The sequence below is a fragment of the Jaculus jaculus genome, unplaced genomic scaffold (assembly GCF_020740685.1).
Source record: "Jaculus jaculus isolate mJacJac1 unplaced genomic scaffold, mJacJac1.mat.Y.cur u25, whole genome shotgun sequence".
In the NCBI taxonomy this organism is placed as follows: domain Eukaryota; kingdom Metazoa; phylum Chordata; class Mammalia; order Rodentia; family Dipodidae; genus Jaculus; species Jaculus jaculus.
The window spans coordinates 2,523,671-2,551,573 of NW_025423515.1; the positions used below are offsets into that span (position 1 = coordinate 2,523,671).

Sequence of the window (27,903 nt, forward strand, 5' to 3'; positions counted from 1 at the left end):
ACATGATCAAGACTGATAGGAGCACAATGCATGGTACATTAGCAGGTTTTTTTTTCTTTTTCTAAATGTTTTTATTTACTAATCTGAGTAAGATGGGAGAAAATGATTATTCTTGGTGTTGCTACCTAACTACAAAGGCATATGCCACTTTGTGAAACTGGCTTTCAGTAGGTGCTGGGTAATGGAAACTGGCCTGAAGTCTGTGCAAAAACGCTGGTAATACTGTTAGAGAACAAATAAGATTTGTACACATAAACAAACATCTTACCATTTTTTAGTATTTATTGGCTACTATAGTGTAAGAGTTTCTTTGAGATATATATCAAACCAATACATGTGAGTTAAAATTTAAAAATCAATTGGATGAACCATATGTTGTTTTCTTAGTCCTCTGAAGAGAGTTTCTACTTAGTCTTAATATAATGATGTAGCACTTGTGAAAAAAGATGCAACCTAGCACCCCTGCACTAGAGACCAAGATAGAGAAGACCTCCACCATCACCATGGCCTTCCCCTTGGTGCTATGGTAGACAGGGAGGAAGGTGAGCCACACACTGCAGAACACCAGCATGCTGAAGGTCAGGAACTTGGCTTCATTGAATGTGTCAGGCAGGTTTCTGGCCAGGAAAGCCACAGTGAAGCTCCCTACAGCCAGAGATCCGAGGTATCCCAGGACACAGTAGAAGGCAGTGACTGAGCCTTTATTGCACACAATGATGATGTGACCATGTTCTGAGTGTGCATCAGTGTCCACAAAGGGAGGGGATGTTCCCAGCCAGATTCCACAGAGAACAAATTGGATCAAAGTACAGATGGGAATGATGAAGTTAGGTGCTCCTGATACCAGCAACACCCTCATCTTTCTTCCTGGAGCAGTGACCTTGAAGGCCAGAACAACAGTAATTGTTTTGGCCAAGACGGTGGACACAGCCACAGTGAACAGAACTGCAAAGGTGACCTGCTGCAGCATGCACTTGGCGGTGTTGGGATGACCAAAGAAGAGCAATGAACAGAGAAAACAAAACTCGAGGGAGATGAGCAGGATGTAGCTGTTTGTGCGATTATTGGCCTTCACAATCGGTGTGTCTTGGTGCTTCACAAAAACCCCAAGAACAAGAGCAGTGAGTGCAGAGAAGCACAGGGCCAAGCAAGCCAGAGCCATCCCCAAGGGGTCTTCATAAGACAGAAATGTCACAGTTTTTTCGAGACAGTGAGTTTGCTGTTTATTGGCGTACTGGCTGATTGGGCACTTCACACATTGATCCATATCTGGCAGACAAAGCAAAGTATCATCAGGATAGTGGCAGTATTTCCTTCTTAGTCAAAGTACACTGCAAACACACGTTTTAGAGGTCAATCATGTTTGTATTCCTTGTTCCTACTGGGAACAATTAAGGTAGATTGTTCTATAGCCATGCCAGTTAATACAGACCATCTCATTAATTATACAGTATCTCATACTGAATATTTCAATCAAAGTAGATTTTTCCATCTATACCTCTAATGTTATTTTTCTTAGTCATGTTTTCTAAATTTCTTTTCACGCAATTGTAGTAATTGTGAAGGCATGTCATAGTTATTCTATATTTTATTATTTTAATTCTTTTATGATGTTATCCAGTGGGTACACATCAAAAAAATTCTCAGTCATATTTCTTTTTTTTTTTTTTTAGCTTCATCTATCAACACTCCACCCCTCCCACACTCTTTGATTTCTGGGACACTGGAAACATGCTCTGGGTATGAGGACACGAAGCAGGCTCTAAGATGAAAATATGGAGGTATTAACATTTACATTATTATTTAAATCCCTTTGCTCATATTTCTTACAGAATCTAGGTACAACTCTAACATGCCACCTCCATATGTTGTTTTCCCTTCTCACCTGTCAAACAGAGGGTAACACAAAATTACAGCCATTCATCCATTCGATGTTCAACCTCTTAGTCTTCACACTCCAGAAAGATCTATTTATTATTACTTTTTATCTCTCACCATTTCTCATTACCTCCTTAAATATAAAAGTTAAACAATACTTGTGACATTTTATTTCTTGGTTTTTTTTTTTTTTTTTTTTTTTTTTGGTTTTATGAGGTAGGGTCTCACTTTAGCTCAGGCTGAACTGGAATTCTCTATGTAGTCTCAGGGTGGCCTCGAACTCACAGTGATCCTCCTACCTCCGCCTCCCGAGTGCTGGGATTAAAGGTGTGCGCCACCATACCCGGCTGACTTGTGACATTTTAATTAGAATATTTAGGTTTTCTGAAACAGGATTTAATGTTTGGGATATGCTATTGTCTGTTGTCTTAAATTAACTTCCCTTTCGAAATTATTTTGTATGTACTCAGTAGATGCTATTCTAACACTCACAGTATTTGGAAAATTACATATTTCTAAAGCTAAAATAATGACATCTATGGGCATTTCTTTTCTGTCGGCAATCTACTGGGTAATAGGAAAATAAGTATGTGAAAGCTTCCTTCTTGTAATCTTCAATGTATGTAGACTCAAAGCAGATTATATGTATGTGAAGAAAATATCAAGTGTCATAATCCTTGAAAGGGATAACATATTCCTGGATTATTAGATTTCAAAGAGCTTATTTTTTATTGTGGGGGAATTAACAACTACAGTGGATCTAGGTAATAAAAATGAGGTTTGTGGAGGAAAGTGAGTGCTATTTTTATGGTCAGAAGTCTTTATCATTTTGAAAAAGTAATTATATTATGCAAGAAAGAGATATTATCTGTCTCTTCAGGTCCCCTCCAGACTGAAACTAATCCCCATAATAACTGGAGAATTTCTACCTGAGACATCAACTTACCCGTTTTGTTAGAAATTTCATTTTCTGGGCAAGGAGAACAATCAAAACAGCAGGCTGCCTTTCCCTCCTGTCTGAACTTCCTGGATCCAGGCCTGCAATTCTCACTGCACACAGAGGAGGGGATCTGGGGGGGGGGGACAACAATAACCAAAAACCCCACAAAAATGTATTTTTAACAGGTAGGATTTTTTTTTTACTCCATTCACAAATGTATGCTAAAACAATGCATTATTAATGAACTTATTTTCCCCACATACTATGGGTTCCTGTGTCCTCTGGGGCCTGGCCATGGTTCCCTGAAGTTGCTCAGGGCCAGGGTGGGTGAGCACCCAAAAGTAAAAGACTTACTGGAGGAGTTTTGTCATGTACAGCTCTCTCTGTTTATTGTCAGGGAAATGGGTTTATAAGCATGTGAGGGAGGGGGGAGGACCCTAAGGGGACTGGTGGTTTTAAATGTTGCTAGCCTATGCCTAGGAACTATCTTTCTGGCATGTAGGCAATGGTGGGGGGTGATGGAGGATGTGGGGGTGGGGAGGAAGTGGTGGATCAGGTGATATATGGTCTCAGGACTGTGTGAAGGCTGCCAGCTGATAAGGAGTTTCCTAGGCACCTGTCCAAATGTCACAGAGGTATGGTCAAGGCCACCTAAATTCAGGGGTGCAGGGCTTGGGGAGGGAGTGGCCTTCTGTAGCCCTGTAGCCCTAGGGTCCTTAGCAGGGCCTGGCAGCTCAGGCCCCTCTCCTGAAGGCTTCAGTCTGTGCCTGGCAGTGTCTGACAACATACAATATAATTTAAGGACCACACTCCATTTAGTACACTGAAAGTTGTCATGTGTATGGAGAGTTTGATAAAATATTCTGTTGTTTCCAAATATTTTTCATAAGACAGAAAGAAACTCTAGGACACTGGAAAAAGGATCCTATAAAACATGTTGCATTTGACCAAACACTGAAGGGCACACATGGCCCCACATGATGTTTGCATCTTACGTCTATGGTAAAGCATTACAGTGAGTACAACATACCTGCCTGCTCCCTGTTGCCCACTCTCGTGTCTCATCAAACAAATACAATTGCTGACCAAGGGGCAGATGTGGAGAAAACTGTCCTATTTTCACCTTTATTCCAAGACCTTGTGGAAAATTCCAAATGTGGAGAATATCATACTCTGCATCAAATTTTGATTTCTCATTAATAGTCACTAGGTCTCCCACAGGGTTCAAAAATTGCAAGGTCTTCAGGGAGCTGTAAAGCTAAAAGAGACGTATATTGAAATTAAGTTTGTACACATATAAACATAATATGTGTTGTGGGTTAGACCTTGCTTTTTTTCAGTTCATCCTTCAGCAGGAAACTTTATTGCAATTTTCCAGTACTGTGAAATAAATGAAATTTTGCAGATAAATTAATTACTAATTTTTCTAAGTTTCTTTTTGGAGAAACTGCTAAAATGACCACCAATATTATATAAAGATAGTGATATAATCTTTTTAAATTACTTTTGTTCTCAGTGAATACAGTCAGGTTGGTACCATTGTTAGCGTCGTTCCTGTCCTCCCCCCTCCGCTCTTAGTTGGGGAATATGGGCTCTGCATTGTGGAGTCAGCCATCAGTTATGGGTAGGAGGCAATGTAAGATTCTAAATCCATTATATTTATGAAAATCAAGTAACTTTCAGTACTTACAGTAAGACAGAGTTACTTTAACAACTTATATGTACTATCAATCGAACTGATCAAAATACTTTGGCATGGGAAAAGTAAGATAGATATTCAAGCACTTCATGATAAAATATCTGGGATTACATATCAAACATAACATTTGGAATGGTATCAGGATCATCTGTCACATTAAACATAGTCCACTCAAAACTGAGATCATTAATTTCACTGTATTCTTTTTCATATATTCACACAGTGATGGTTTATCACGGTTGTCTACTTGACTCAAGTAAGAATTGCCATGGACACAAATTTCTGGACATATCTCTGAGGTATTTCTGTTAGGGACTTTAACTGGGACAACTCACAATGAACACATATGGCACTATTCCGTAGGCCATGGGTCTATTATCACAGAAAGAAATATATATTCATCACTTTCTGCGTACAGACCGTGTATTGCCATGGACACAGTATTTTGTTGTTGTTTATGCTCCTGCTTCCATATTGTCACCATCATGATGGGCTCTACTCTTGAAATGTGAACTAGAATGAAAGCATTCTTTGCTCAAATCCTTCGTCAGGTATTTTCCCCCCCAAAAGTAATTAATAATCTCAAATCTAGATTCACTTAGTAGGAAATGAAACAATATAGAAATATTCATAATTGAGAAAAGTACTCCACAGCACCAGGGTTTCAAAATGTGTGCAACAACTTAGAAGGGAACACTGATGACAATACATACCTTTGGGCAGTCAACTAGGTGTTGAGGTTTTGTTGCCTGCATATCTACGTGTTGAAAAAAGAAATTATGGTGGGCATATGCCAAAGCATACACAGCATTGTAAAGATTATAAGTCTCATCATTCATGGCCATGTCAAATCCTTGACCTGCATACCACTCTAAAGAGGTGTTGGGTGAAGACTTATTCTGTGTTCTACATTTAGATTCAATATTTGAACAATTAAAGTGCATCCATTCTGACTTCAACAGAGAAAGATCTATTGGATATTTTGAAGTGTTCATTGTCTGAATATTTTTCTTGAAATTGGGAATCTCCTGATGGTGGTTAGAAAAAATGAAAGTCCCATGAAATGAGTCAAAACTAATGTCTCTGCTTGTATGTTTGGTGACAACATCCCACTGTGAAGTGGTGACCCAGACCCTCTGGATGCCTAAATAGGCCCACCTTCTGAAGCTCACTTCTACTGTGGAATTCATTTCACCATAAATCATCACAACATTTGCCAATGACGTCACAATTTGGTTATAATATGTCTCAGCCCTTGTATTGTATAACTCCATGTTTAATGGAATTTCATTCACAAAGGCTAAACAGACTTCACTTCCTTGCATCTTTTCTCTCAAGTCTGAGAGAAATTGAAGACCTTGGTCATCATCAGAGATGATAAGCCCCACCCAGGTCCAGTTGAAATGAAGCAGTAAGGAGACTATGGCAAAAGCCAGTCTTGTGTCCTTGGGGGCAATCTGATACAGATGAGGATACTGATAATGGTCACTCAGAATAGGATGAAATGGGCCATAGTGAATCTAAAGGACACAGAACATAGAAATCAATATGAGGAAGGGAATTGGAAACAAACTCAATCCATGATCTGAATTGTGCTAATCACCACATAGGGAGAATGGTGGGAAGGATGTTTGTTACCCAATTATTAGTCATATGTCACTGTCCATAAGGTTCTGGAAAATTACTTAGCAATGTGAGTGTTGTAGGAAATCTGTTTGTATGTTTCCCCACTTCCTCCAATCAAATCTTAAAAATGACGTGTTGATAGCCCATGAAATCACTCGTCATTAGCTCTTTGAAATGCATTTGACAATTCATGCATAACTCATGTCCCCTACTTGAAATACCGCTAAGCACATGAGAATGGTAATAAGGGGGAGGGGTCAGGATTTATACTGTATATCACAATAATCTCACCTGTCCAAAACCAAAGAGCTTCAGAAATGTCCCAAACTTGATACTTGCTGCCCATGTTGGTCCAGTAAGACGTACATAACATGAATGTTGTCTACACCTGTAATTAGGAACCCAGTAATGTATTTTTGCTATCCTATTTAGATAAGGGAGAATTTTAAGTGAATCATCACACTTGGACTCAAGGAATTCAAATCCCAAGGACATGTTGGGTAAAAGATTGGGATTCCTGTTGATCTCTTCAGTGGCAAAAATCAGTGTCAGAATATATTGATATTTTTTGACTGGCAAACTGAAAAGAAACACAGTGATTATTATGAATGAGTTTCCAAGCAGGATACCCTTGAAACAGATAGATTGGACATGCGATACCTGTGATAAATGATGTTTTTTTTTTTTTCCTGAAATTCTCATGTAATCATTCACTTTGATGTGAGCATATGAAACTGCATCACATAAAGACCAACTGAGTATTCTTTCTTAATTTTGTAATGGCAGACCATTCTTAAATGCATTTATGTTTTAAAAATATCTAAAGAGGGCTGGAGAAATGGTTCAGCAGTTAAGGCATTTGCCAGTGAAGTCTAATGACCCAGGTTCTATGCCCCAGAACCCATGTAAGCCAGATGCACAAGGAGGCCCATGTGTCTGGACTTGTTTGCAGTGGCTGGAGGCCCGGGTGTGCTCATTCTCTCTTTCTATGTGCTTCTTCCTCTCTCTCTCTCATAAGTAAATTAATTAAATATCTTTAAAATATATCTAAATAGTTTGTTTCTTGTTTCCAGCTTGAGAATCTGGTGAAGACTGTATGTCATTCATGGACTTGAAAATAGACCTGTGCCGCACAGTAAATCTGCCCATATCTTCATCCTGAAGCTCATAATTGTAGAAAACAAACAATAAAAGAGCCAGGGATCTAATTTGTGGTATTTTGGCTTGTATATGTGGGTAATATGCTTCTTCATGTTTGGAAGAGACAATATTATATGTGAGAATGTGAGGAAGAGGCCAGATGCTTGTTTGAGTATGCCCATAAGTCAATGTCAGTTGTTTTCCTCCATTATGTTAAGCATCATTAGTCTGATGACTGGACACTCACCAATTTGGTGAGACTAGCAAGCAAGCAAGCTCCAGGACTCTATCAACCTCATCTAGTGTTGGAATTATAGATGCACATCAACATGCCAAAATTGTATCTGAGGGCTGTGGACTTGAAATCAGGTCCCCATATTTATGCAGAAATCCCACTATAAATCCCTACTCTATGGCAATGTTTTACATATCATACTGCATCGACTAAGGTCATGCTCTGATTAATGCTGAATATTCAGTCAGTCCTATCCACTTATGGCAAAATTTGGCTCTTATACTGTCTTTGAAATTATGGTATCTCCTCTCATTATGGCGTGAAATCTATTTGATCAGCAATTAGAAGAGTTGACCATTGTTTCTGCAATTCCATTTGCTTCCTGTATTATATAAATCCTCTTTGCTGGGACAAAATAGCTGACAAAAATAACGTTAGGGGTGGAGAGATGGCTTAGCAGTTAAGGCATTTGCCTGCAAAGCCTAAGAGCCATGCTTGAATCTCTAGATCTTATGTAAGCCAGAAACACAAAGGTGAGGCTTGCACACGTTTGCACATGTGCACTAGGGGACACGAGCATCTGGAGTTTGACTGCAGTGCCTCAGGTCCTGGCAGGGAAGTTTTCTCTCTCTGCTTCTGCTGCTTCTCTCTCTCTCTCTCTCTCTTTCTTTCTCTCTCTCTCTCTCTCTCTCTCTCTCTATATATATATATATATATATATATGTAATTAAATTAAAATCAGTTTAAAGAGGAAGTATTCATTTCAGACTCCCCTTCTGGTAATCTTAAATAACAGTCAAAACTTATAAGGAGATTATTGACAGATAAGGCATGACAACTGGGACCCGTTTTTTTTTTTTTTTTTTTTTTTTTTTTTTTTTAGCCAACAAGCAGGCAGCAGTGCTTAGTGAAGGGTTTGCATTAGCAGCCAGCTTTCTCCCTTTTGCACATTACAGAATCTATGCTCTGGAATGGTGCTGCGCACTGTTAAGTTAGATATTCCAACCTCAATTGCATAGTCAACATCATCTCACAGGAATACTGCCCAGGGTTGACCTAATCCAGAATATCATTCTTGTCAAGTTGGCAATGAAATGCAAAGTTATAGAAAATATTTTCCACCTGTTCCCTCAAAATAGCATCTATTTAATGGCAAGATATATTTTTGTTGAGATGAGGAAATTTTTCTCTTTTCTGATCCAATCTTCTACTTGGAGATATTTTTATTAGATATGGACATATTTTGTATGTAAACAACACCTATTGGTACCATCCTTTCCCTCCTCCTTGCCCCTTTACTGAAGAGGCCTTCCTCTCTGGGGATGAAAGTTAACACCATGGGAATTGTGGGCCATGTATTATGGGCTGGAGGGAATGCCTCTGAGCAGAATGTCCCAACATGTGGATCTAACAATCTTTCCATCCCTTTCCTCAAAATTTCCTGAGCCATGCTGGGAGTATTTAAATCTATTTCAGTGATGGGTCTGATTGGAGAATTAACACCATAAATATTCAGAGTTATTTTTGTATTTCAGTAATGATTTTAGGAGGCAAGGGGCAGAGTGTCCATTAATGTGCAGATTCTGAGCAGCAGGTGGCACCAGTAGTAGGAAGGGCACATGGACTGGCTCTGCACCTGGGCTCACATTTGGCATCGCAGAAATGATAATACAGGTAGGCAGAAGGACATGAAGAGGGGAACTTGCTCCCAGACTCTCACTGGAATCTGCCAATTGGCAGTGTGGGTGGAAGGAAGGACATGGAGACTGCTTAACTACCCAAACTAGTGTATGTGATTATGCAGAGCCCCATGTGAGATGCTGGCCATAGATTACATAGGCAGGAAAAAGTGGTGTAGTGACTAGGAGACTGTGCTTAGATTCACGTGTGAGATCCAAGTGCAGGTAACAAGGGCAGAAAGATAAAACATGTGGGAGCTGAGGTTTGTGTTACACTAGAGGATGGATAGGTTATGCAACCCCCAAATATTGTTTATCAATGTAGATCTACTGTGTTGATGGTGATTATGAATACAGTTCTTCTGGCATTGTCCTCTGCATTTATGTTGCATTTTTTTTAAATTTGTATCACTACTAGACTGCTAGTTTACCTTACTAGTTTACTACTATACTAGCTTAACTTACTGCTAGTTTACATTACTAACCTTAGTGCTCAGTAAGTAAGCAGAGCAAACTCAGGATTTGGCATATTTCACATGTGAAAATTTCATGGTCCCTTAAACTTTTTGATATCTCTGCAAATGTAAAATTTTGATTTCCTCTATTATTGCCTCATTTTTAAGTCTTCTCTATTCATAGATAGACAAATAGTTTTGAAAGTACAGAGTGAACTTAAGGCCATCCTGAGCTAAAGCAAGATCCTACCTCAAAAAATACTCATAAAATTTAATTAATGGATATATGTACAGTACATGTAGTAAAATAATGAAACAACTTTTAAAAATATTTAATTTGTTTTCTTATCTATTTGTTTATTGTGAACATTTATGGCATGATAGATTCTCTGTCATTACAAACAAGTCAAGATAATGTGACTCCTTTTGCATATGGCTTTACATGGATGCTGTGGAATTGAACCTGTGTCAGAAGGCTTTGCAAGTCAGCAGCTTTAGCCACTGAACTATTTCCCAGAGGAGTCCACCTTTTTTTTTTTTTGAAAACATATTTGGAATTTACTAATTTTTATTTAGATATTTAGAAGACATGGTTTCACAATAACTCAGACTGATCTGGAACTCCCTGAACCTGAACCAGGGTTTGAACTCAAGGTGATTTTACATCTTTCTCCCAAATGCTAGGATAATAGACATGAGACATTAAGTCTTGTGACATAAAATATTCATCAAATATAACATTTTATAAGGAAATATCATGGAATCTCATACACAGGTATTTGAGAGATGAGTGTCTAAGTGAAAAGACTGTCCACCGTTAGACAAACACAGAAAACTGGTCCCCTTTGGAAGACCTTAGGAGTTACATACTTATGGATGAAAGATGAGCAGATACTGGAAGGGACACTTTCTCAGCCACTTAATATTGACTAAATGCCAGTGGAGTTTATTGTCAGGATAAGGAGAATTTAATATGAGGCAAGGAAGAAAGCACTATGCCCAAAAATCCTAGATATATACATTGGAGTATAAAAACTCATATTCACTTGATTGTGGGAAAATACTGCTTTGTAAAAGCAAAATAATTTTTGGCTCATTTATAAGTGGCATACTTAGGAATAAAAGAGCAATGGATCCTCCAAGTGTTTTTGTTACCCATATGCAGACTTCTTACACTTTATTTGTGACTTTGAAAGAGAAAATTAAGAACCAAAGTTGACACTTACCAGGAAAGCTTTCTTCTTAAATCTTTTTCTCTCCTAGGCTTCCAAGATATCACAATTTCAAAATTACAATCCTTCCACATATCTCCATCATTGTCTGTGCTTTTCTTTATTCTCCAAAAGCAGCTTGTTTCTGTCAAACTGCAGAAGAGTGCAGAAAGCATCACAAGAAATATAACAAGCATTAGACTGGTCAGCTTCCCCATTTCTCAAAGCTCTCAGTCTGAGCTCAGATGCAATGTTCAACATCCAGTAGATACACAAATCACATATGCATGCTTGTGCGTGTATCTATCTTTACTACTACTGCTGGCTAGGGGGAATATTTATATCCCTAATGTCCTTCTTCCCAGCCTGTGTCACCTCCCTTGAGGAGTACAGAACACAGCCATGGGGCTCTGCACCTGAGGTCTACATCATGGTCAAAAACATGATGAAAAACATGTTGTGAGGATTATTTCTGGTTTCAGGCGCTATGAGGTCATGCATATCCAGGCATGAATGCCCCTGAGATAATATGAGCACTTTTGGTCCCAGACTCATGTCAGCAAGCCATTTGGATGAAAAACACCTGAAAGCATGTAAATGGATTTCTTCAGCATGTCTAAAACCAGATGTGTAGTGAAAAGTTGAGAAATTTTTCCTTTCCATCATCGCTCATGCATAAAAGTGCAGCATTATTTCCCCCATTGTTGCAAAGGAGGAGAGGATCCTCACATACCTCACTCCCATCAGCATCACAGCATTTACTGTGTGCTCCACGCACTACTCCATGGCAGTTTCATGTCTGTAATATCCCACAACTCCACGTTTCCAATGTCTGAATAAACAATAAAGAAAATGATCATCGCAGTCCAGCAATTCACAGTCATTCTCTCAATATCATTACAGACACTAAGCTTCATACTATTGCTCTATGTCATGACATTCATCAGTGTTCCTCAGTTCCCACAGACCAACAACCTGTGATGACCCAGTTTCTCATCTTTAACCTTAGTTTTCCCCATTGCTTCTTCTTGTCTTATTACAGGATTCCAGTTCTAATTTAACGTTATGTTTTATGTTTCACCTCTGCACTTCCTTTATCTGAGTGAGAGGTTGTTTTTTATTGTTGCTTTCACATTATGTGTTTTCAGTTGGACAGTCAATAAATGAATGTGGAATGAGGAGCCTGCTTCTATTGATATGGACTGCATAGAAAGTTGCACAAATTAGGGTAACTCAGTTTATGAGTTGAGATAGATGTTGAAACTCAGGATAAGGCTCAAATATCCTGATTTATTTCTTATGTCAAATCTGATTAATATTTTAAAATAAGTACTCACTGGTTCTAAATCTGGGAAGAATGTTCCTGGAGGATTCTAATAGACAGATGTAGAGAAAGTAGGGTGAATCAGCCATGAAAGGGGGAAAAATTCATCCTTGAGGATGGAAAATAAAATTTCTGTGCACTGTATAGAGCATGTTGTCATTAGTATTTACTGTCATTATTTCCTGTTTTTTACTTAGTATTAACATGCAACATGATGTATTTCATATGAAATAAAATTGTGCATGATATTGTAACTTGAGCATACTCCCCTTCCACCATCAACTATGTTTATCCCTCACTCAATTCTCCCCTTATCATTTCCTAACCCCAAATAGTACACTGTGTTTCATGTCACATATATTTATTTATATTTTGCTTATGAGAGTAAGTGAATTTTTCATCTTGTTTTTAATCACTCATTTCCATGTTAGTTTTCATTTCCCAGTTCCTTTGAAACTAATTCCTTCACCTCATATATATGTATGAGAAAGTATATTTTGCTCTGAATCTGATTTGGTTTCTGTAACATGACAATGTTCTGTATCATCTACTTTGCTAATGTTATATTAAATTGTTTTTAAGTCTTAATAAAATCCCACTGTACATGTTTATATGCATGCATACATATGTGTAGGTAGGTATGAAGTTTTTTTTTCTACCTATTCATGAGAAAGTGGGTATGCAGTCTGATTCCATATCTTGAGTATTCTCCATAAGTAAGTGGTAAACTGATATCTTGAGATATGTTGATTTGGATAACTTAGGTATTTCCCAAGGGTGATGCATCTTGATCATCTTCTGTATCTACTTTCAGATTTAATTAACTTCATACTCATTCCCATAGTAGCTGCATTTCCATTGTAAACTCTATGGGTTTCTTTTTACCTCAATTCTTTGTCATAGTTGTGGATTCTTTTGATAGTGATAGCCTTTCTGACATGGGTGAGTGTAAAACCAGTTTACTTTTTATTTGAATATCCTTAGTAGCAAAAAAATTTGAATATGTTTCCATGCATTTTGGACATATTTTTCTTATTTTAATATATTCTGCTTTTGACTATTGATCCATTGGTGAGTGGGAAGGTTTTAGCTCAACTTCTAAATATGATTTATATGTTCTCAAATTCATTATTTTCCAAGTGAATGGGTGACACATATTGTCTCTCTTATGAAAATGCCAGTTTACTGTGCTGTTTTCTTTCAGATCAGATTATTTTAAGCATCATACATTCCCATTTTGCTATTATTACTTCAGCCATTGGACTCCTTTGAAGAACCCTGAGACTACATAATTAATTACAGATCAGCCTGGGCTACAAGATCCTACCTTGAAAAAAAATGTTGAAAAATCTTTCCTACATTTACCTCAAGTTCAAAGTTTGTCTTACATTAAGATCTTACATTGATTTTTCAATATATTTTTCATGTGATGGGAAGGATGGTTCTTGGTTGTTCTCTCTGTGCATGGATATACATTTTGCCACCACCATTTATTATGTAGACACTCATTTCCAGGACACGGTTTTGGTGCATGTAACAGTTTTAACAAATACCATACAAGAAGCAACTTGTGGATGGAAAGGGCTTCATTCTATTTTTATCATGCTGGAGAAGGCATGGCAGGTACGAGTTGGAAGCTAAGTCACATTGGCATTCAGGAATCAGAGGAAGGACTAGACTGAATTGTCAGGTCCACAATAAGTGACAAACTTTTTCCAGCATGTCTCTATCTCTAAAAGTGTTCATAACCTCCCCAAACAGTGGCACCTGCAGGTAACTTTATTTTTCTCCTCCTTTATTGCTCCAGATAAGGAAATTAGATATTTTGGCAATGCTCTGAAGAAATATATGTCATGAAACTAGTTTGCAAAGGTTCATTTTAGTTTACAGTTAAGAGTGTAATGACCATTATGATTGGAAGGGCATAGCTGTAGGAAATATGACATTGCTTTCACATATCTAGCATAAAAAGACAGATGTGAATTCTGGCACTCAGATGGATATCCTTTTTTATTGAGCTTAGGGCTTCATCTTATAGGATGATTCCACCTATATTCAGGGTGAATATCCCACCACCTAACTTATCCTTTCAAGAAAAGAGCCATTATTAACACACTATGAGATGAGCCTCATAAGTTTCATACATGTTTACAAATACAACCCAGTTGACAATGTAATTAACCATCACCAGGACTTCTGCACTTTATTTAATAAGACTAAAGAGGATGCACATTCTTATTTAATTCAAACCTTAGGGGAATAATTTCTTATTGAACAGTTCAGTTTTTAAATATCTATTTATTTCATCTATTTATTTATTTAGTTGGTTTTTCCAGGGAGTGTCTCACTCTAGTCCAAGCTGACCTGGAATTCACTATAGAGTCTCAGGGTGGCTTTCCACCAATGTTTCTTAAGCTTTTCCAGGAAATAGAAAAAGACGGAATTCTACCAAACTACTTCTATGAACCCAGGATTACCCTGACACCAAAACCAGGCAAAGTTAGAAAAAAAAAAAAAAAAAGCAAATTACAGACCAATCTCATAGAACATAGATGCAAAAATTCTCAACAAAATATTGGCAAACAGAATATGAGAATATATCAAAAAGATAATTCACCCTGACCAAGTAGGCTTTATCCCAGAGATGCAGGGATGGTTCATATACGCATATCTATAAATGTAATACATTATATAAATGGGCTGAAGGACAAAAATCACATGATCATCTCATTAGATGGAGAGAAAGTTTTTTACAAAATCCAACATCCCATTATGATAAAAGTCCTACAGAGACTGGAAATAGAAGGAACATATCTCAATATAATAAAAGCTATTTATGACAAGACTTCAGCCAACATATTACTAAAGGGGGAAAAAATGGAAGCTCTTCCACTAAAATCAGGAACAAGACCTGGGTGTCCACTGTCCCCACTTTTATTTAATATAGTTTTGGAAGTCTTAGCCATAGCAATAAGGCAAGAGACACACATAAAAGGGATACAAATTGGAAAGGAAGAGATCAAGTTATCATTATTTGCAGATGACATGATACTATACATAAAGGACCCTAAAGACACTACTAGCAAAGTGTTAGAGCTCATAAAAACCTACAGCCATGTAGCAGGATAAAAAATAAATACACAGAAATCAATAGCCTTCTTATATGATAACAGCAAACACACAAAGGATGAAATCAGAGAATCACTCCCATTCACAATTACATCAAAAAATAAATAAATAAATAAATAAAGTACCTTGGAATAAACCTAACCAAGGAAGAAAAGGATCTCTACAATGAGATCTTTAAAACACTCAAGTGAGAAATTGCAGAAGACACTAGAAAGTGGAGAAATATTCTCTGATCTTGGATAACAAGAATCACTATTGTGAAAATGGAAATCTTACCAAAAGCAATCTATACATTCAGTGCAATCCCTATCAAAATTTCAATGGCATTATACATGGAAATAGAAAAAAAAATCCAAAAATTCATTTGGAATCACAAAATACCTCAAATATCTAAAATAATACTGAGCAACAAAAGTAAGGCTGGTGGTATCACCATACCTGATTTTAACCTGTATTACAAAACCATAGTAACAAAAGCAGCATGGTACTGGCACAAAAACAGACATGTAGATCAGCAGAACAGAATAGAGGACCCAGATGTAAGCCCAAGTAGCTATAGCCACCTGATCTTCAATAAAAATGCCAAAAATACTCATTGGAGAAGAGACAGCCTCTTCAGCAAATGGTGTCGGGAAACCTGGATATATATCTGCAGAAGGATGAAAATAGATTCTTCTCTCTCACTATGCACAAGAATTAAGTCCAAACGGATTAAAGACCTTAACATCAGACCTGAAACTCTGAAACAGCTGGATGAAAAAGTAGGGGAAACCCTCCAACATATTGGTCTTAGCAAAGACTTTCTGAATACAACCCCAATTGCTCAGGCAATAAAACCACAGATTAATCACTGGGACCTCTTGAAATTGCAAAGATTTTGCACTGCAAAGGACACAGTGAAAAAAGCAAAGAGGCCACCTACAGAATGGGAAAAAAAATCTTCACCAGCTATACATCTGATAGAGGATTAATATCTAGGATATACAAAGAACTCAAAAAGTTAAATAATAAGGAATCAAACAAGCCAATCAAAAAATGAGCTATGGAGCTAAATAGAGCATTCTCAAAGTAAGAAATCCTAATGGCATATAAGCATCTAAAATGATGGTCTATGTCCGTAGTCATCAGGGAAATGCAGATTAAAACTACATTGAGATTCCATCTCACTGCTGTCAGATTGGCAACCCTCATGAAAACAAATGATCATAAGCTCTGGCGGGGATATGGAAAAAGAGGAACCCTTCTACACTGCTGGTGGGAATGCAATCTGGTCCAGCCACTGTGGAAATCATTGTGGAGGTTCCTAAAACAGCTAAAGATTTATCTTCCATATGACCTAGCTATAGCACTCCTAGGCATATATCCTAAGGACTCATCTCATTTCCTTAGAAGTACATGCTCAACCACGTTTATTGCTGCTCAATTTATAATAGCTGGGAAATGGAACCAGCCTAGATGTCCCTCAACAGATGAGTGGATAATGAAGATGTGGCACATATATACAATGGAGTTCTACTCAGCAGTAAAGAAAAATGAAGTTACAAAATTTGCAGAAAAATGGATGGATGTGGAAAGGATTATACTAAGTGAGGTAATCCAGGCCCAGAAAGCCAAGTGCCACATTTCTGCCTCATATGTGGATCCTAGCTACAGATGATTGGGCTTCTGGATGAGAAGATAAATTCTTAGTAGCAGAGGCCAGTAAGTTAAAAAGGAGAAATAAATGGAAGAGAAAGGAAGGGAGGAGGGTACATAATAGGTTGGTATTGTATATATGTAAGTACAATGATTGAGATGGGGAGGTAATATGATGAAGAATGGAATTTCAAAGGGGAAAGTGCGGGGGGTAGGTATTACCATGGGATTTTTATTATAATTATGGAAAATGTTAATAAAAATTGTGAAAATAAAAAACAGACCCTTGCGCACATGCATGTGCATGCATGCATGCAAACTCAAACATACATGCCAATGATGAAACATTTTTAAAAACTTATAATAAACTAAAACATAGAAGAGACAACAGGATTAGTGCCCCAAAATGAAGGCATAATTTATGTGACCCCGGCCAAGCAATTGGAAGTACATGCAGAAAATCAACAAATGTCCAATAACTGTATGAATGTTGTCATCACTAAATTAGATGAGAAAGTCTGCAAAAGACAGTTAAATGAGCAGAAGGAGGGAAAACAAAAAAGGACCCCAATAATCTGCTGGATAAGCTCAATGAGGACAAAAAAAATGCAAGGACAAATTCCAAGAAGCATTAAAAAATCAGAAAATGATGTGAAAAAGGAACTTGACAGAGGGATGGATACTATACATTAAAAAGACAACAGAAAATAGAAACCAAACCCAACAATACGAAACCACTGGAGAAGTTCTCAAGAGTAGAATCACTCAGGAGAGGAGGCATAGTCACTTGTGCTTTGGAGAGCTTCATGTTGTTACCAGGGCCGAAGAGAGCTTTCTGTGTAACTTGGCCTTCTGTGTAGTACTTGTCTTTTAGATTAACCCACACTGAGAACTTTGTAGTGATGACTACCAAAGAAATGCATAGTTAAACAAACTTCTACTTCCAAATTATTATAAGAGCAAGCCATTGATGCTGCTATGTGAGCTTCATGCTCAAAAGCCTTTATCAGAGAGGTTAAGGGGTTTTAGTTTTTTTTTTTTTTTAAAGTTTATCTCTTTTATTGTTAGGCACTGAAAGGCCCAGACGTGAGGCCTAGTGGAACGTCCTGAGCCTAGGCAAAGTTTGGCAACCTGTCTCTGTCAGCTATGACTCAGCAAGACGCCTAATGTCTTCTGGCTTGCTACTTCCGTGCAGGAGTTGAAATTACCATTTCAATAGTTACAGTTTACTATTGGCCCTTACCTCACCCCCCCATCGTAAAATCCCTGCCTTTGTTCCTAACTGCTCATACCAATAAAGTGAATTCCTTCTTCAAAGAGTCTCCTGACTCAGTGTGGTTTTACTCTGGTGGCTAGGAGAGGTCTGAGTCATCCGATGCTCATCTCCTCCTCAACCCCTTGGGAGGAACAAGTAGGCCTGCTTCTTCGCTCAGCACTACCTGCCCCCACCGGCAGAGCCCAGCAACTGGCACCTAACGTGTGGAAGACAAGTGCCCTGTGAGAGGCATTCATTGAGGAGGTCAATTGGTGTGCAGGTGAGCATACCCTCATAAGTTATGAGGCAGTCTTCATATTTACTGAGGAATGACCTGAGATGAACCTGACCATGTGGATGTTAATCTTTTGGAACCTTTGTTTTGGAGATATAGGCATGGACTAGGTGCTTGTAACTAAAGATGCCATCTGGAGTGGTAGCCAAATTTTATGGATTATTCTGATGAGTCTAAAAATGCTAAATACAGACAGTATTAAACTTCAAGGCTTGGCTTATGAGCTTTCTAAGGGAAATGAAAGACTGCAGGGGACTTTGTTGGAACTGGGCTACTGGCATAAGGGCTGGCTGCATCCTGCTGCCCAGGCCCAGAGAGTTTAATCAAGATTAAATTTGTAATGGACTTATGTGCTTAGCTAGAGATACTGGACTGAGAGATTTAAGATTTTTTTTAATTTGGTTTTTTGACATAGGGTTTCACTCTAGCCCAGGCTGACATGAAATTCCATATGGAGCTTCAGGGTGACCTAAAACTCATGGTAATCCTCCTACCTCCACCTCCCAAGTTGTGGGATTAAAGGCATGTACCACCACTCCCGGCTGAGACTCAAGATTTTAAGCTAGAAAACCTCAAGCAATTTAAAATTACAGGCACTGAGACTAATTTTAGGTTATGGTGGTTCAGTTTACATTGTTTTAGTCTCTCCTTGCTATGCCTTATACCAGTTAAAAATGCTTACTCTGTGCCTTTACATGTTAGAAGTGTTTAACTTGTTTGATTTTACAGCTCTTAATATCTTAAATTGGTCAAGACTGTAGGGATTTTTATACTTGAACTGAGTACAATTTATAATATATGATAGTTATAAATATATAGGGAGCCATGGGTGGAATTTGGTAATTTAAATAATGGCCCCTCCTGGCAGCTTGTTCCCGACCCTCCCCTACTTGGAATTGGTTGGAAATCCACCTCCTGGGAGACTGCCACGTGGCCCCCTTGGACTGATCCATGTAGGGACAGGGGAGGAGTCCACCCTCTCGTGGTGACTGTGCTCACTGACCTTTTCCTGCACCTACTGGGCATCGGCACATGCCAGGAAAAAATCTCAACATGCCATTAGTCATATCATATGCTTCAATGATTCGCCACTCTCAGGCTGCCCGATCAAATTAAAACAAATAATGGCCCTGGCTTCATAAGCAAGGCCTTTGTAGATTCTCTCCAGACCTGAAAAATTTCACATTCCACAGGCATCCTATACACCCCTGGGCCAGGCTATGACCTAAAGATATAATCAGACTCTCAAGTCCCAATTACAAAAACAAAAGGGGGAATCCTTACCCCCACACAGACAACTAAAAAAAGGCATTATTTACCCTACATATTCTAAATTTTTCTAACAATTTACAATGTGCAATAGTTATAAATCTATTTGGAGCCAGGGGAGAAATGTGGTAATTTAAATGAATGGCCCCCAATATTTTCAATTGTTTATCTTAAGATGTGATGGTGGGTTTCAGATTTCAATCTAAAGATATACAAAATGTGCCTATCAGGAGTTCCTAAAGTGTACTGTGACATTTGGCTTTATGCTTGTACTTTTAATGTCCAACTATCCTTCATACTCATAGCTTTAAAGTAGCTTCTGAGAAAGTTCAAACAGTACCTCCCTTTAAGATCCTGGGCTTGATCCTTACCCTAGATACACTTTCACCTGTTAGATGCTCTATATACTAAGGTTGAAAGTTAAAACTCATTTGGAGTGTCATGTAGATTTTCAATGGATTTGTGTTACTTCTAAAAAATATAATAACAGTCAATAGCATTGGGAAAATGCATTTAAGAGATATTTGGCATAATGATGATATTTCCTTAGATCTGATTCAGTTACATTCAGAGATTTTCTCTTTGCAAAATAATCATTTTATTTTATTTATATATTTTTTAAATTTTTATTAACATTTTCCATGATTACAAAATATATCCCATGGTAATTCCCTCCCTCCCCACCCCCACACTTTCCCATTTGAAATTCCATTCTCCATCATATTACCTCCCCATTACAATCATTGTAATTACATATATACAATATCAACCTATTAAGTATCCTCCTCCCTTTCTCTTCCCTTTATGTCTCCTTTTCAACTTACTGGCCTCTGCTACTAAGTATTTTCACTCTCACACAGAAGCCCAATCATCTGTAGCTAGGATCCATGTACGAGGGAGAACATGTGGCACTTGGTTTTCTGGGCCTGGGTTACCTCACTTAGTATAATCCTTTCCAGGTCCATCCATTTTTCTGCAAATTTCATAACTTCATTTTTCTTTACCGCTGAGTACAACTCCATTGTATAAATGTGCCACATCTTCATATCATATCATCAGTTGAGGGACATCTAAGCTGGTTCCATTTCCCAGCTATTATAAATTGAGCAGCAATAAACATGGTTGAGCACGTACTTCTAAGAAAATGAGGTGAGTCCTTTGGATATATGTCTAGGAGTGCTACAGCTGGGTCATATGGTAGATCAATCTTTAGCTGTTTTAGGGACCTCCACACTATTTTCCACAATGGCTGGACCAGATTGCATTCCCACCAGCAGTGTAGAAGGGTTCCTTTTTTTCCACATCCCCACCAACATTTATGATCATTTGTTTTCATGATGGTGGCCAATCTGACAGGAGTGAGATGGAATCTCAATTTAGTTTTAATCTGCATTTCCCTGATGACTAGTGACACAGAACATTTTTTAAGATGCTTATATGGCATCTTATTTTTGATGAAACATGTTAGCATAAAGTTTTGGGGAGCATTTTCCAGAATGCACAGCAGTTGTGATTAAAACACCCAAGTTGCCTCATGTTGGGTGATTGAATGACTCCTGTGTTCCTACTAGCATGGATGCTATGTGTGCACGTGTGCATGTTTGCGTGTTTGCATTCATGCCTTAACTTGGGTTACTGCTCAACGTTAGTGTCTGATGTGGTCTGCACTGTGTTCTTGAGTGTATCATACATCTCAGGCTGAACTGCATCCTGACACAAAGTTGCAGGCACAAGTTAAGAATGCATTCCTCAGGAAGAATTTCTGGCTAGATGGACACTGTGTTGTCCTCACAGACTTTATTTTGAACTTAGCCTGGATGGAAAAAGTGGCCTGTCAAATGAAACACCATCAACAAGGAAGAGAGGAGAGCCAAATGCAAGCATGCCTTTCACCACTGCGTACCCGTGCACACTGTATTTTGTCATGGTAGCTTGTCTGAAACCTGACTATGTTGGAGTTCAATCTTGATATTTGTGCTCAGAGTTCAGAGAGATGTAAGACTTCTGATTACTGTCTTATTTCCTTTATGTTGATTAGTCTTTGATACATGTACTGAATCAGAAACCTAAATAAAGATAATTTTTTAAAATGCAAAAACCATGTTTATTGCTGCTCAATTTATAATAGCTGGGAAATGGAAACTGCTGAGATGCCCCTGAACTGATGAGTGGATAATGAAGATATGGCACATTTATACAATGTATGCATTTATACAATGTACACATTTATACAATATATACTCAGCAGTAAAGAAAAATGAAGTTACGAAATTTGCAGAAAAATGGATGGATCTGGAAAGGATTATTCTAAGTGATGTAACCTAAGCCCAGAAAGCCAAGCGCCACATTTTCTCCCTCATATGTGGATCCTAGCTGCAGATGATTGGGCTTCTGAGTGAGAAAGAAAAAATTCATTAGCAGAGGCCAGTAAGTTAAAAAGGAGATATAAAGGGAAGAGAAAGGAAGGGGCGAAGGTACTTAATAGGTTGATACTGTATATATGTGAGTAGAATGATTGATATGGAGAGGGGATATGATGGAGAATGGAATTTCAAAGGAGAAAGTGGGGGGGGAGGGTATTACCATGGGATAATTTTTATAATCAGGGAAATTTTTAATATAAATTGAGAAAAAAAATTTGAAATTCAACAGTAAAAAAAATGAAAAAAAAAGAGAGAGAATAGAATCACTCATGTGGAAGACAGAAACTCAGAACTGGAAGACAAGACAGAAGAAACAATTCTTGTTTGAATAATTTCATTTTTTTGTGAATTGAACATGAGGGAACTATGGGATACTTAAGTGCTCCAACAAGTGGATCATAGGTATATGAGAAGGGGAAGAATTTGAGGGCAAAAGCAGGGAAAACTTATTCAATAACTTATCAAAGAAAATTTTACTACCCTCTCAAAAGAGAGTCTCATGAAGTTACAAGACGCTAACAGAACTCCAAATAGACTGGACCAATAGTGGAATTCTCTAAGACGTATTGCCATTTAGACTCTGAACATCAATAACAAAGAGAAAGTCATAAAAGCAACTATGGAGAAAAAAAATATTTCCTATAAAGGTAACCCCATTAGAATTATTTCACACTTTTGAATAGAAACCCTGAAAGCCAAAATGGCCTGAAATGGAACACAGAAAAGTCTAATAACCTATGGCTTCTAATCCAAACTACTCTACCCAGGAAAATACCACTCATAATACATGGTGAAAATAAAACTTTCAACAATCTAAGTCATATCTACAACTCAATGAACACAAAGACAAACCTACAGAGTACTTCAGGGAATTTTCCATGCTGAAGAGCCAAACAACCAAGCTCAAATGCCTACAAGAAGCAGATCACCATCACCAAACTCAGAGAAGGTGCAAAAGTACAAGGTCCCAGAAAACACCAAACTGCAAACTACCACAACATGGCTGGGAATAAATCACAATGATGATCCTGAATATTAATGGCCTTAATTCACCCACTGAGAGACATAAGCTATCAGGAGAAATCAGAAAAATTAGACCTCTCAATTTGCTGTCTTCAAGAAACCCACTTCACCCCTAAATACAGACACCTGCTCAGGGTGAATGGGTGGATAATGGTGTTTCAAACAAGAGGAATAAGAAGACGGCATGCATTGCTATACTAATAACAGATCAATTAGACTTCAAAGCAAAAATATTCAAAAAACGCAAAGTAGGCCATTCATTACTTATCAAGGGAATGATCCAAAAAGAGGATATAACAAGCATTAATCTTTTAGCACCAAACACAAATGCAGCACAATTCATAAAACAAAACCTACTTGTCAGCAAAACAGAAATAAACACCAACACCATCATAGTTGGGGACTTCAATACTCCACTATCAGCAATAGATACCTCATCCAAACAGAAAATTGTCAGAGAAGTAAAAGAGCTCAACAATGCCATAGACGAGTTAGACTTAATGGACATCTACAGAACATTCTACCAAAAATCTAGAGAATGCACATTCCTCTCAACATCCCATGGAACCTTCTCTAAAATAGATCATATAGTAAGTAGGCCATAAAGCCTGCCTCCATATATTTTGGAAAATCAACAAAATTTCCTGCATGACATCATGTCACAATTCTGTAATGCTAGAAATTAATAACAGGAGATGAGCCAGGAATCCTACCAGCTTCCAGAAACTGAACAATACACTTTTAAACTTATTGTTTAAAACTTTTAAACTTATGATTTACTCATTTATTATGATTAGCAGAAGAAATAAAAAATGAACTTGCAGAATTTATAGAATTGAATGACAATGAGAGCATATTTTACCAGAACTCATTGGACACAATGAAGGTATTCCTTAGGGGAAAATTCTAGCACTAAATGCCTTCATAAAAAAGATTGAGAGATCCCAAATCAACAACTAACAATCCACCTAACTACATTGACAAAAAAGAATAATCTAACCCGAAAGGCTCCAGACAGAAAGAAATAATTAAAACAGGGCAGAAATAATTTAACTCGAAACTAAGAAGACAATGAAGAAAAAAATGACACAACAAAGTGCTAGTTCTTTGGAAAAATAAACAAGATTGATTATCCCTTGCCAATTTGATCAAGGGGAAAAAAGAATTGCAAAAAAAAAAAAAAAAAAAAAAAAACAAGAAATGGAAAGAATAAAAAATAAAACAACCCACTCACAAAGTTGGGCAGAGAACTGAATAGGGAGTTCTCATAGGAAGAAATACATATGCCAAACACACACTTAAGAAAATGTTCAACATCCTGAACCATCCAGAAAATGCAAATTAAAACAACTGTTAGATTCTACCTTACCCTAGTAAGGATAGCAAACATTAGAAAACTAAATGAAAAAAATGTTGCTAAAGATGTGGAGAAATAGTAACCCTCATTCACTGTTAGAGGGGATGTAACATGGTACAACCAATATGGAATTGTATATGGAGGATCTGAATAAGGTTGACTATACAGTTACCAGTTGTTTGCTTACTAGGAATATACCCTAAAAGCACCATGCCTCAGTTCAGAGATATTTGCTCAACCATGTTTATAGCTTCTCAATTCATAGTAGCTAAAAACTGGAATCAACCCAGATGTCCATCATTAGATTAGTGGCTAACCAAGATGTGGTTTGTCTGCATAGCAGTAAGAAAAAAATGACACAATGAAGTCTGTAGAAAAATGGTTGAACTTGGAAGAGATCATTCTCAGTGAAGTCACCCAATCACTGAAAGACAGCCATCACATGGTCTCACTCATCTGTCACTCTAACCTGAGTCAGCCTGAGATGCTATCATACCTAGTAGGCATCTTGAAGACCAGACAATAGGGAGAGTAGATCTAGAGGAGTAAGTAAGGGTGGGGGACACAAACTGGACCAAAGGGAACTGGTTTCAAAAAATCCTATATCCTGAATGCAGACTCAAAGGTTGAATGCACCTTCATCAGAACCTTTTACAGGGAACACCTGAATCAAAGGTCCCTGCAGAGGGTACAGTGAAGCCTAACCTTAATTTTCTCCTGTTTCTCTCTCATACTCTTTCTTTCTCTCTCTCTCTCTCGTTCTTTCTCACTCTCTCTCTTCCTTCTCTTCTATTTTATATTACCTATATTTTTCTTCTTTCTTTTCCGTTGGTGCTTGCCTATAACTTCTAGTACCAGGATGTGGTTAAAATTCACAATGATCTATTGATCATAGAGATCTTCAAGTTTTCCCAAACAAGAAAGACTTCTGTCAGAGCACTTACTCACCCACCAAACGTTAATTGTAAGACAATATTTCCAAAGACACCATATGCGTTGGTATGGACCATGGAGAAATCTCGCTGGAATATGGAAGAGATCCAGTCCCCAGACAGTTAGCTTGTCTAGTGGCAGAAGGTACTAAATGAGCTACTGGGGGAAAATGACCAACATCTGTCCAAGAAACTTGAGGTCTAAGCTACTTAGCAACAGACAACCTGACATGATTTTCACCCAAATGCAATACTGGCATCCAGCCATGGTGGGTAACCAACTGCTCTTTGAAAGGTTAATAGATCTGCTCAATATTATGGAACCCATAGCTGGAACTAGGAAACAAGTAAGAATCTCTCCCTCCTTCCCTCTCTCTCTCTCTCTCTCTCTCTCTCTCTCTCTCTCTCTCTCTCTTTATCTATCTATCTATCTCAACTTTGGCCTGTGAAGTTAGGCCAGCTTTTTCTGCCATTAAATATCCCTTCCTCTATAACTGTGTCTGGTCTGGAAGTTAATTTCAGTGAACCCGAAGCTGTCTGCTAACTTGGTACCGAGGAGTAGACTGAGATGAACTTGACCATGTGGATGTTAATCTTTTGGAAACTTTGTTTTGGAGGAATAGGCATGGACTTGGTGCTTGCAACTAAAGGTGTCTTCTGGAGTGGTAAGCCAAATTTTATGGACTATTCTGAAGAGAGTATAAGAAAGCTAAGTACAGACAGCATTAAACTTCGATGCTTGGCTTATGAGCTCTCTAAGGGAAAGGAAAGACTGCAGGGGACTTTGTTGGAACTGGGCTACTGGCATAAGGGCTGGCTGCATCCTGCTACCCAGGCCCAGAGAGTTTGATCAAGATTAAATTTGTAATGGACTGATGTGCTTGGCTAGAGATATTGGTTTGAGAGATTTGAGATTTATTTTTTGCTTTTTGGTTTTTTCGTTTTTTGGTTTCTCGAGGTAGGGTATCACTCTAGCCCAGGCTGTCCTGGAATTCCCTATGGACCCTCATGGTGGCCTAAAACTCATGGTAATCCTCCTCCCTCCACCTCCCGAGTTCTGAGATTAAAGGCCTGCACCACCATGCACAGCTGAGATTTAGTATTTTAACCTAATAAACTTCAAGCAAGTTAAAATAACAGGCACTGAGACTAATTTTAGGTTATGGTGGTTCAATTTGCATTGTTTTTGTCTCTCCTTGCTATGGCTTACGCCAGTTAAAAGTGTTTACTCTGTGCCTTTATATGTTAGAAGTGTTTAACTTGTTTGATTTTACAGGTCTTAATATCTTAAATTGGTCAAGACTATGGGGACCCTTGAAATTATACTGAGTACAATTTATGATGTGTGATGGTTATAAATCTATTGAGAGCCGGAGGAGGAATTCAGTAATTTAGATAGACAGCCCCCCTCCTGGCAGCTTGTGCCCAGCCCTCCCCTACTGGGAGTTGGAGAGCAGTCCACCTCCTGGGAGATTGCCACGTGGCTCCCTTGGACGGACCCATTTGGTGACAGGGAAAAAGTCCACTCTCTCCTGGTGACTGAGCTCACGGATATTTTTCTTTCAGTTGATACTATTTTCCATGCCTGCTGGGCATCAACACATGCTGGGGAAAAAATCTAAACATGCTATTAGTAATATGCTTCAATGTTTTTCCACTCTTGGGCTGCCTGATCAAATTAAAACAGATAATGGCCCCTGTTTTGTAAGCAAGGCCTTTGTAGATTTTCTCCAGACCTGGAAAATCTCACATTCCACAGGCATCCCATACAACCCCCAGGGCAAGGCTATCATTGAAAGATATCATCAAACTCTCAAGTCTCAATTACAAAAACAAAAGGGGGAATCCTTACTCCCACACAACCAACTATAAAAGGCATTATTTACCCTAAATATTTTAAATTTTTCTCAAGAAGAAATACAATTATCCCCTTTTCAAAAACATTGGTCCTCATCCTTTAACTACAGTTCCATCTGGGTAAGATGGAGGGAGCCGTTGACTGGGGCCTGGAGAGGACCAGATCTGCTCCTCATAGAAGGGAGAGGGTTTAGATGTGTCTTAACTCAAGATAAAAAAAAAGACTGATTTGGTTTTAGGCTTGTACTTTTAATGTCTAAATATCCTTCATACTCACAGCTTTAAAGTAGCTCCTGAAAAAGTTCAAACTGTGCCTCCCTTTAAGATCCCTAGATACATTTTCACCTGTTAGATGCTCAATAGACTAGGGTTTGGAGTGTCATGTAGATTTTCAATGGATTTGTGTTACTTCTAAAAAATATAATGACAGTCAACAGCACTGGGAAAATGCATTTAAGACATATTTGACATAATAATAATATTTCCTTGGATCTGATTCGGTTGCATTCAGAGATTTTGTCTTTGCAAAATAATCATTTTA

At 38.1% G+C, this 27,903-nt stretch overlaps 1 protein-coding gene across 1 annotated transcript; it reads right to left on the reverse strand.

Annotated features, from left to right (window-relative positions):
- Positions 1 to 355: 355 nt before the first annotated feature.
- Positions 356 to 11,081, reverse strand: LOC123457501 (vomeronasal type-2 receptor 116-like). Its single transcript, XM_045141383.1, has 6 exons — positions 10,879 to 11,081; positions 6,435 to 6,723; positions 5,231 to 6,037; positions 3,849 to 4,076; positions 2,825 to 2,948; positions 356 to 1,269 (listed from the first exon to the last, which is right to left on the reverse strand). The coding sequence occupies exons 1-6, from the start codon at positions 11,079 to 11,081 to the stop codon at positions 356 to 358; spliced, it is 2,565 nt and encodes an 854-aa protein (XP_044997318.1).
- Between the last annotated feature and the right edge of the window lie 16,822 nt (positions 11,082 to 27,903).

What these genes read in the sequence shown, in the direction of transcription:
- LOC123457501 (XM_045141383.1), bottom strand. Translation starts at nt 11,081, where the DNA reads ATGGGGAAGCTGACCAGTCTAATGCTTGTTATATTTCTTGTGATGCTT. An exon ending in TTAAGAAGAAAGCTTTCCTG is followed by an intron (nt 6,724 to 10,878) that starts GTAAGTGTCAAC and finishes GTTTCTTTTCAG; the next exon opens with TTTGCCAGTCAAAAAATATC. An exon ending in ACCTAGTTGACTGCCCAAAG is followed by an intron (nt 4,077 to 5,230) that starts GTATGTATTGTC and finishes CGTCTCTTTTAG; the next exon opens with CTTTACAGCTCCCTGAAGAC.